General features: G+C 39.5%; 1 protein-coding gene across 1 annotated transcript in view; it reads left to right on the top strand.

Annotated features, from left to right (window-relative positions):
- The first annotated feature begins 7360 nt into the window (after positions 1–7360).
- The window catches only part of LOC145404292 (organic cation transporter 1-like), a 48936-nt gene continuing 44704 nt past the window's right edge, over positions 7361–11592 (top strand). Inside the window, exons 1-3 of the mRNA XM_080275812.1 lie at positions 7361–7471; positions 9690–9799; positions 11242–11333. Coding sequence (XP_080131938.1) covers positions 7361–7471; positions 9690–9799; positions 11242–11333 — 313 coding nt within the window. The remainder of the gene's footprint in view (positions 7472–9689; positions 9800–11241; positions 11334–11592) is intronic.

Genomic DNA, 11592 nt, shown 5'->3' with positions numbered 1-11592 from the left:
CCAGGTGCATTGGGAAACATTCTACCCTATTGCTCAAACTCCCTAATCTTACAATCCCATCTGTCTTAATCCTTCCCACTGCCTTCGTTCCTAAATCCCTTAATTGATCTATTTTTAACCTAAGTGTCCCCACACCTTTTAAACCATTTACCTCTCTGTCACTATTCTCCACCATATGTATCAACTTGTATTATATTGTGTATAGAACTTTCATACTGTATGCTTTAGTACTGTATAATGTATAAGAATACCCACTGTTTAGTGGAAATAAAGTTTTATTATTATTATTTCTCTCTCTCTCTCTCTCTCTCTCTCTCTCTCTCTCTCTCTCTCTCTCTCTCTCTCTCTCACGTGTCGCGTGAGTGCTGCCACCCCAGAGCTGTTTGATATATTTATTTTAGCTCCGGTACGAGTCAGTTGCCAGTTTCCCTGCTGTTTGCCAGCGTAGTTATTTCGTAAGTTAGACATTAATTTTTGTGCTCCTTTTCTTTATAATGTTTTATTTAAGTGATTGCTTGTTAAATTATGTAATTTAAGTTCGTATTGTAAATGATTTAGAGTGTTATGTATTGTAAGAACTCTGGCATGTTTTGATATCTCCAAGTTGGGAAATCTTGTTCTCGTAGAATGTAGAAGTTTCTCGAATAATTCAAGCTTATATAAAGATGGGGTAGAGACTATTTCAAGTTCAGTCGGTTTTCAGTTCAGTCTGAGAGTAGTGCAGTGCTGTTAATGAAGTTTGTGAAGTGTTGCTGGCAAGCATCAGTGAAGATTATTTTTGGTACTTGAGAAAAGTGAAGTGTTGTCAAGCATTAAGTGTAATAACAGTGTAGTGTTGTCAGGCATTGAGTGTAATAACAGTTAGTAAAGTTTGTATAGCTCCAGTCTTGTGGGAACAGTGAAGTTGGAAAGCTTTAAGTGGAATTACTTGGAAAATACAGTGAACTTTCAGGCGCCAGTGTTTATTTCGCCTCAGTTGGTCTTGTATACTGTACACCTAAAGGCAGACCATAGGAAGAACAACTCACTGGGCAACGTCCTTCATATACTGTACTACTGCTGTTGGAGCCTGTGGCAGTGTGGGACGAGGACGTAACAATACTGTTTCAAAGTCTATAAATAAGAACATAAGAAGAGAGGATAACTGCAGTAGGCCGGTTGGCCCATGCTAGGCAGCTCCTAGAAGAGTAACTGAACTACTAGAATGAGATAAGGATAGCAAAGAAGAAGGCTCTCCCCCGCCCTTCAAACCCTCCAGCCGAAGCCGGCAGGAAAAAGTCAGAAAGAACACCACGCCGTATAGAAAAACTGGCGTGGACATTTTACAGGAAAGTGTGAAAGGAGAATAGAGACTATCATAGTGTAACCTGAAAAGAAAAAATTTTTGAATTAGTATTGGTTATAAGATTTTCTTCATTCTATATCCACCCCTTATTTGTCTTATGCTTATCTATAGTGTTCCTCCTCGTAACATAGGGTTTGGGTGGAGTCACCCCCTCCCTACACTATTGCCATGTTTCCTAACCCTACGATGTATAACGCCTGTGGTTTGTGTAGTAGGAATGATACATAAACATAACTCATACTAATATAACTGTAATGAAAGTGCTGACATGTATCAAGGAAGAATAAAACTATTCTGCATACTATATTATACGATAATAGAGAAACGTGGCATAAAAATTTGGCAGTGTTGCTCTAAAAATATTCTAATTATTATTTACTTCCCCAACACTTCTAACATTGCTAATTAATTTAGCAAGTATAATTGCAAGAAAATTTGAAGGGATAAAAGTGGGAAGAGGCGATCCTTTCATAATTAAAATAAATATATCAAACAGCTCTGGGGTGGCAGCACTCACGCGACACGTGTTTGTGTGTACGCTGTGGGAGGTCACCAACCCCCTACAGGATTTAGGCCTATTGGGGAAACCTCTATAAAAAAAACGCGCCGTGACTTTTACCTCAAGGGTGGTGCGGAAATAAAGTCAAAATTATAATCCATACATAAAAATGGAAGTAAAAAACCATGGATGACACATAACAAAATCTAGCGAGAGAGAGAGAGAGAGAGAGAGAGAGAGAGAGAGAGAGAAATAATAATAATAATAATAATAATAATAAAACTTTATTTCCACTAAACAGTGGGTATTCTTATACATTATACAGTAGTACAGCATACAGTATGAAAGTTCTATACACAATATAATACAAGTTGATACATATGGTGGAGAATAGTGACAGAGAGGTAAATGGTTTAAAAGGTGTGGGGACACTTAGGTTAAAAATAGATCAATTAAGGGATTTAGGAACGAAGGCAGTGGGAAGGATTAAGACAGATGGGATTGTAAGATTAGGGAGTTTGAGCAATAGGGTAGAATGTATGCTCTCAATAAAAGTATAGCAATTATCAACGGCTAATTATTATACAGGTGTTGATGGTGGGGGTCTATATTTATAGGAGGTGTTGGTGGTGGAGGTATAGCGGGTGTTGTTGATGGGGGTGTTGTTGGGGGTAGGGGTATAGGGGGTGTTGGTGGCAGGGGTATAGGGGGTATTAGAAAAACGGAGATCACAAGAGGGAAACAGTGTCAAGGTCATCGCTGATGGAGAGGTCAGCTCGGAAACGTGGCAACAGTGCAGGGAGGGGGTGACTCCACCAAAACCCTACGTTTCGATCTGTCAGACTATAGCCTATGCTTGAAACTCTCAATGGAAGAGGCAGCAACTACTTTACTAGGTAGCTTATTCCATTCGTCTACTACTGTATTACCAAACCAATTTCTACCGATTTCCTTACTGAAACGGAATTTTTCTAGTTTGAAACCATTATTTCTAGTTCTATCCTGTATGCTCACTTTAAGTACCTTGCTAATATCTCCCTTATTTATACCATTCATCCACTTAAACACCTCAATTAAGTCTCCCCTTACTCTACGCCTCTCTAGCGAATGCAGACTTAGTCTTTTCAGTCTGTCTTCGTATGACAGGTTCCGGACGTCATGTATCATTTTAGTCATTCTTCTCTGTACATTTTCTAACGAATTAATATCCATTCTATAGTAAGGACACCAGAATTGTACTGCGTAGTCTAAATGTGGCCTTACTAATGCTAGATAAAGTTTTAGTATTACTTGAGATGATCTATTGTTCACGCTTCTCGAAATAAATCCTAGGACCCTATTTGCTTTATTTCTCGCATTAATGCACTGTTGCCTTGGTTTAAGGTCGTTACTAATCATAACTCCTAGATCTCTCTCGCATTCCGATTTGCTAATTTCTTTGTTATCTAAGCTGTATTTAGTATCTCCAATGGTCTTGCCTACGTTAAGTACTTTACATTTTTCAACGTTAAATTCCATTTGCCAAGTTTTAGACCATTTGGACAATGTATCGAGGTCTTTTTGTAAGTTATGGCAATCGTCAGTAGAGTTAATGATACGCCCTATTTTTGTATCGTCGGCAAATTTGCTGATGCTGCTATTGACTCCTAAGTCTAGATCATTTATATATATGATAAATAATAAGGGACCGAGTACTGAACCCTGTGGTACACCGCTAGTTACTAATCCCCAGTCCGACTTAGTTCCATTTATTAATACTCTCTGCTTTCGTCCTTTCAGCCAGGATTCTATCCATTTTAAGATATCGCCGTCTATACCGTGTGCTCGAACCTTTCTAACTAACCTTTCGTGTGGGACCCTATCAAAAGCTTTACTAAAGTCCAGATAAATAACATCGTAAGCTTTATCGCTATCTACTGCCTCATAGACCTCCGAGTAGAATGGCAACAAATTTGTGAGGCAGGATCGTCCTTGCCTGAATCCGTGCTGACTTTCGTTTATAAGATTAAATTTTTCTAAGTGTTCTCTAATCTTATTTGCCAAAGTTGACTCTAACATTTTTCCTACTATTGACGTTAGACTTATCGGACGATAATTCGACGCAGCTGATTTATCACCCTTTTTAAAGATGGGCACTACGTTTGCGGTTTTCCACGCCTCTGGAACTTCTCCTGAACTTAAAGAGTCATTAAATAACGTTAAAAGTGGCTGACATAATTCTTCTTTGGTTTCCTTTATAATTTTTGCATATATATCGTCCGGACCTGGCGATTTTTGAGGTTTTAACTTATTAATTTCTTTCAATACGTCCTCCTTACTAATGGTTATTTTACTAAGAATATTTTCCGTATTCTCATGGTAAATATTTGCTGCTTGAGGGACCAGGCTTAGATTTTCCTTGTTGAATACTGATATGAAATAATTATTTAGGATGGAGCACATTTCTTTATCTTCACTGGTAATGTCACCTGATTCTGTTCTGAGTGGTCCTATTCTATCTTTATTTTTCGTTCGGTACATTTGATAAAAACCCTTGGGGTTTTCTTTTGATTCACTTGCAACCTTAATTTCATAACTTCTCTTTGCTTTTCTTATCTCCCTCTTTACTTCTCTATTTAAAATTGTGTACCGGTTACGTAAGTGTTCCTCTCCACGTTTTATTTTTCTATATATTCCTTTCCTTTGGCCTATGAGAGATTTTAATCTGTTGTTTAACCATCTAGGTTCTGAATTATTAGTTCTAAACGGTTTTGAAGGAATATATCTATCTTGGCCTCCGTGTATTATATTTATTAACTCGTTATACTTCTCACTGGTCGAACGTCTGTTTGGTACTGGAGCTGAGTTAATTTCCGTCACCTGGACTACATTCCTATCTACCACCTCCCCCCTCACAGACACTTGACGGACATCCCCAGGTGTTTCCTGCGCCAGACCTATGACCTGGGGTTCCCCACTGACCTGACATTCCCTCAAATAGCTAATACCATGAGGAGCATGTTGTGACTAAAACCAATAAATTGCTTGGCTAGAGATTCATACGTTATTTATCTGCGTCATTTTTGACAATGTACAAGCACGTGTTAAGATATGGTAAGAAAGAAAAAAAAATAGTGTATAACAATGTAAGGTATGAGCTGGGACGCGGGAGCAGTGTTGCCACTAAGAGTACATTTGTATCATTTTGGTATACTCTCATAATATCTGATACAAGGTACACCATCGAGATTTTTGGTACATTTTGGTACAAAATGGTCTTCATCTTGGTACTGTTTCCATATACTCTTCGATTAGTGTTTTTCTCTACGCATACGGCGGTGGCCTCACATTGTGCCAAACATACGATCAGCTATAAATGATTATTTCCACTTAAAATATTTTTGCCAAAATCTAGCTGTAAGCTTGTATATGCCAATATCTTGCAGAACCTAAATCTTACCTGTCAGTGACGTCACTCCCGAAATACAAGACTACTTATATTAAACCGAATGTATAAGACAATTTGGGACCGTCTGTTTACATCATTGTTACCCAACTCCAATACACAGTTCCCTGATTTAATAAAGAACATAATGTTGATTCACTTTTGGATGAGTGGAGAGTAATACCCTTCCATTACCAAGGCAAGAATTTTTCCAAAGATTCTGTTGAGTTTTGGTTTGATCATTTGATGTTGGAGCCACAAAATCTGCAGATGGCACTCCAGTATTTCATCATGTGTCACAGTTCATGATAGGCTTACTCTTCCCCACTCCTCGCAGCTGTTGAGCGAGGTTTTTCAAAGATAAATTTGGTAAAGTTGAAGTTAAGAAACAGACTGAAAACTAAAATAGTAAATGGCATTATTTTAGCAAAAGAAAATGGTAGTGCACGATGTTGTAACTGGGAACAACAGATAAAATGAAAGTGTATAGTCCCAAAGAAGTGCCAGTTAATAATGAGGAAGCTGATAATTATTCATCTTCAGATGATGATATTTAATCGCATCAGTCCAGTGGCAGGAAATTAGGAATTATTTTTTACACAGATAAAGCTCTGCTTCAAGGAATGAAGCACAATTATTAGTTTGGTTTGATAATTTCTTACTACTACAATATGCAGAAATTATTGTTTTGAAGGAACCTATTCTTTATGAGAATGCCAAATATCGTTATGTAAACGTACAATATGTGTTTATACCATTGTTTTATTGTTTCTGTAATACTTTATTAATGGTATGAAAAATGATAATTTGATTACACTGCCTAAGTAAGGGTGTTCTAAAGTACTGCTTTTCTAATTGAAGTATATGTCTCAAGTACATACAATTTTTTGTTGTGCGTGAAATGTGTGTGCCTTAATTTTAAGGAATTTGAAGGTCATATTTATACAAAAATTTTGATAAGAGCATGTTTAATCCTAATTTGGTGAAAAAATGAACAGTAATTTATCTTAAAATACTGTTATGAAGGGAGATTTGCCAGTTAGGCAGTCTCGTACCTTCGAGACGTTTCTGGTACCGTACATAAGTTCCTGTACGAGTCAGAGTTGCCAGTTAGCCTGCTGTTTGTGAGCGTAGTTATTTCGTAAGTTATGCATTAATTTAATGTGCTTTTTCTCAATAATGTTTTATTTAAGTGATTGTTAAATTATGTAATTTAAGTTCGTATGATAAATGATTTAGTGTTATGTAATGTAAGAAAACTCTTTACATGTTTTGATATCCGAGTTGGCAACTGTTGTTCTCGTAAAATGTAGAAGTTTCGAGAGTAATGCAAGCATATATCAGATGGTGTAGAGATTACTACAAGTTTAATTGGGTTTCAGGTTAGTTTGTGTGAAGTGTATTAAGTGTAATCACTTTCAGTGAAGACTATAATTTTGGTACTTGTGTAAACAGTGGCAAACAGTGACGAGTTATTGAAGATTGTATATCATTGATACTTGAGAAAACAGTGAAGTGTCACGTATTAAGTGTAATAACTGTGAAGTGTTGTTAAGCATTAAGTGTAATTGCAATTAGTAAAGGATGTATAGCTACAGTGCTTGTGAGAACAGTGAAGTGGAAAGCTTTAAGTGGAAATACTTGGAAAATAAAGACAGTGAACTTTAAGGAGCTAGTGTTTATTCTCGCCTCAGCTGGTCTTGTGTACTGCACACCTGAAGGCTGACCATAGGAAGAACAATTCACTGGGCAACGTCCTTCCTGTACTGTACTGCTGCTGTTGGAGCCTGTGGCATTGTGGGGACTGGGACGTAACAGTACTATTAAACGGCTGGTGAATGCACTGACTGATATGATCACCCCAAAATCCCTAATTACCCCGAAATTTGCTGATTTGGTACATTTTTATGAAAACTGTTATACACAATTTTGGTACATTAGAAATTTTGCAGTGGCAACACTGCGCGGGAGACGGGAGAGAGGAGAGTGTCTACCAGGTTCACGTTCAATTGAGCCGCAACACCTACACCACCACCAGCACCACCAACTTCTTCCCTTCCGCAGAAGCCGTACATGGTGAGAGACGGACATAATGACGGAACACCTGGATAAAGTGCTGGACACGGTGGGTGCTGACGGACGATTTCAGAAGCTTCTCATCCTCCTTGTACTTCAACCAGTCAGCTTCTTCTCAGGGTTCATTGTAAGTTGCGAAACGTTCATTGCGTACATCGTTTTGTCTTCGTCTTCCTCATGCTGCTCCCAATCAAGTTTTTTTTTGCACGGCTCGTGGTAAGTGCCGGAATATGCATCACGTGGTTTGTCTTTCTCTTCCTCTTGCACCTCTCGATCAGGTTCTTTGCAAGATTTGTGTTTAGCTCGGAAACATACGTCACACAGATCATTTTTATCTTCGACTTCCTCTTTCTCCCAGTCAACTTCTCTGCAGGAATTACAATAAGCTCCGAAGCATATATCACGTACGTCGTTTTACCTTCGTTTTCCTCTGGTTCTCCCGCAAACCACTCATGGTCCAAAAAGTAGAGTACTTTGTCTATCAGAGCTCCTCGTTTTCCTGTCAGCTTTTGAGGATTCATGGTAGCCTAGACTTATACATCACATTTTGCGCCCTCCCCTTCTTCTCTCTCTCTCTCTCTCTCTCTCTCTCTCTCTCTCTCTCTCTCTCTCTCTTGCTTCACTGCCAGTTTTTCAGGTTTCATGGTTGGCTTTGATAGAGATATCACTTCGGTCATTTTCAAAAGCGCCTCGATTGCCGGTCATCTCCACCGGAATTATGGTAAGCTGACTGCTGTTTCCGAAGCTTGTCCTCCTCCCCCTTAGCCTTGTCGTCGTCATCTTCACAGAAAACACAGTACATTCAGAAACATGCACTACTTTGATCATTTTCAGAGCTGCCCGTGTCACCGTCATTATCTTCACAGGATTCATGGTAAGGTCTGAAACGTGCACTACACTATTTTGGTCATTTTCAGTGCTCGTTTCTAGTTAACTTTGCAGGATTCATGTTAAGCCCTTAAATGTACATCACACTGGCTAGTAGTGAAGGCAGTAACAAGAGTAGAGCATACCAGATGTCCTGTTACTGAAGGGCTTAGTAGAGGTCCTATCGCCAGTCTGGTATACTCTTTTTACCCTAGCTTGATCTAAAATTGCCTCTATCCATGTTGAATGTTGATCTGAAACAGTAAACACTGAATCATTCTACTAGTCACGAATAAGTGCTATAACGTGAATGCAGAGCCGTAGAATTGTCTTTTTCTGCCACTGTACTATGTGAAATAAGCTGCAAAAAGACGACAGTGGGAGTCAGGGTGAAAGAACTGTAGTTATTTGATTCGCCTTACTGGAGAACTCTCCCAGGGAAGTTAACCTCCATCAGGCCGAGAGCTCTTCAATAAGTTTAATAAAAATCCTCTAGTGGGAAATACTAACGGGAAGGCTACCTTATTACTGAGGGTGTGATTGGAGATAGATTTAACCCCTTTAGTGTCAGAGCTTTACCCTGAGTTGAATTAAGGCGTCTGGTGGAAGTAGGAATAAATCAGAAAGCCGTCAGGGTATTTTATGCATCAGATTCTAACTCTTGAATCCAGAGGGGTGAATTCTGTGGTTTACGAGGCATTGTGAGCAGCTCTTCCATTGAGATTTACTTGCACAATATACTTCAGCATTGTTTCATGGTATATATAGTTTTTTTTTTTATGATCTATGTAATCTAAGTAACAAACCTTCTAATATGAACTGCAATATCCGAAAATGAACCGCCATGGAAGATATGCTAAGATAGTTTCCCGGCACAGAGGAATACGACCCAAAGAAAGCCTTCCTGAGCTGAAGGAATCCATCTGGTGGCGGCAGGAATTAAATAGCAAGGTCGTCATGTTACTGAAGGAGTTAATAGACTGTATACAGCATAACTCCTTTTCCATGAGAGGGATTGGCGAGGGATGTCTTCACGTGGTGGCACCGATGTGAATGGCCGGTGGAACTGCCTGGTTATAAACGTCCCCCAGCTTCCCCCACTTTCCGAAAGGAGGATGGTGAATTGTAGTGTTAGTTACCTGCGGTCCACTGGGTTCACGTCCAGATGAGCCTTGGTTTGTAATTACAGTCTACTTTGAGAGGTTTTCCCAAGCAAAATCAAATGGTGTAAGGGTAATAAGAATATAAAGTTATGGTGCAGTTAGACACAGAAGTCATTTCGCCTTTGATGCCTTTGTTTCATCTGTCTGATTCACTGATGCTTGAATGTGAGGACTGGAATGAGGTGCATATTATCATCCATCTGTTGATCATACGCACTTTTTTCTAGTACGTTTCAGTGAGGCATCTTTGAGTCAAGCGATGAAAGAGAGGCAGGAGAGACGAAGGGACTTGGACTATACGTGGTGTGTTTTCAGAATCACCAGCTGCTGTTCGAGGTGGTGGTACCGGAGCACTGGTGTCACGTGCCAACACCAGCCAACACCTCATTAACTCCGGCACAGTGGCGCAACATTACCATCCCCAGGTAAACCTCTCTCTTTCCTCTTCCCCCGCCTCTCCCTCATCTCCCTCCTCTCTTCGCCTCCCTCCCACATCTTATCCTCGTTCGTGTCTCGTCTTTCTTTAACCTCTACCTCCTCAATTGCCATCTTTTACTTCACATCTCTCCATTTTTCATCTTTCCATTTTTCGCCTCTCCTTCCACCCTCCTCCGCCTCGTCAACTCAGCTTTTCCATACAGATCCATATTCAGGTAAACATCAAAATTTTCTTTCTCTTACCTCATCCTCTGGTGGGAAAAAAGTCAGGCTGCTGCTGATGATGATGATGAGGAGGAGGAGGAGGATCTTTCCACTTATTGTATCTGTCTGTCTACGTATCTGTCAATGTCTGTCTGTCGAATATGTCCATCAGTCTGTGTTGGTTTCCGTTTGTCTGTTCAGACTGTCAGTCCCAGAGTTCATTTATCATGCAGAATTAAACACCTGTGCCAGAGCAAGTCAGTCACTTTAAAACAATGGTTCTTAACCTGGGGAGCGTGAGCAGTTTTTAACGGGGGAGCGAGGGCTTTGAAAGAATAATAGTTGCATGAGCAAGTGTGTGTGTGTGTGTGTGTGTGTGTGTGTGTGTGTAAGTACATGTACGTGTGCGGATGTAGATGTGTAAGTATATTGTGTGTGTCAGAGTTGATGTAGATGTGTACTGTAAGTACGTGTGTGTGTGTGTATGTAGATGTGTAAGTACGTGTGTGTGTGTACATGTACTTGTGCGGATGTAGATGTGTAAGTATATTGTGTGTGTGAGAGTGGATGTAGATGTGTAAGTACATGTGTGTGTGTGTGTGTGTGTGTGTGGATGTAGATGTGTAAGTACATATGTGTGTGTGTGTGTGTGTGGATGTAGATGTGTAAGTATATGTGTGTGTGGATGTAGATGTGTAAGTACATGTGTGTGTGGATGTAGATGTGTAAGTATACAGTATGTGTGTGTGGATGTAGATGTGTAAGTATACAGTATGTGTATGTGTGGATGTAGATGTGTAAGCACGTGTGTGTGGATGTTGATGTCTAAGCACATGTGTGTGTGGATGTAGTTGTGTACAGTAAGTACATGTGTGTGTGGATGTAGATGTGTAAGTACATGTGTGTGTGGATGTAGATGCCTAAGTACATGTGTGTGTTGATTTAGATGTGTAAGTACATGTGTGTGTGGATGTAGATGTGTAAGTACATGTGTGTGTGGATGTAGATGTGTAAGTACATGTGTGTGTGTGGATGTAGATGTGTAAGTACATGTGTGTGTGTGGATGTAGATGTGTAAGTACATGTGTGTGTGGATGTAGAGTGTAAGTACATGTGTGTGTAGATGTACGTGTATAATTATATATGTGTTTGAGGATGTAGATATGCAAGAATATGTGTAGGCCTATGTGTGTATAAATATGTGTATTTATGTTTATGTGTACAGGACAGATGATGGGCAATACTCGAGGTGCCTGATGTACGACGTGATTGAAACACAAGATGGCAACACCTTCACCATCACCAACACAACGTCACGTGAGTCGAGATGTTACCGATAACCAGTAACTCTGGATTACTCTTAACTCTGTTGTATTGTACTGTATGTTTTATTTATTTACTTATTTTATTTTTAAGGGATCTCCTGGGTAGTGAAAGGATTAATGAAGTCTGCGTATCTAAATCATCTTGAGGTAAGTTTTAACTTTCACGTAAGTTCTGCTCTGCTGTGATAGCTTTCAAAATATCATTCTGGGAGTTCCCCAAGACAGTGAAATGGTTAGTGAAAGGTATAATA

This window comes from Coenobita brevimanus, chromosome 63 (assembly GCF_032717465.1).
Source record: "Coenobita brevimanus isolate Jiangsu-jjx chromosome 63, ASM3271746v2, whole genome shotgun sequence".
Taxonomy (NCBI): Eukaryota; Metazoa; Arthropoda; class Malacostraca; order Decapoda; family Coenobitidae; genus Coenobita; species Coenobita brevimanus.
This window is presented reverse-complemented; position numbering and strand designations above follow the sequence as displayed.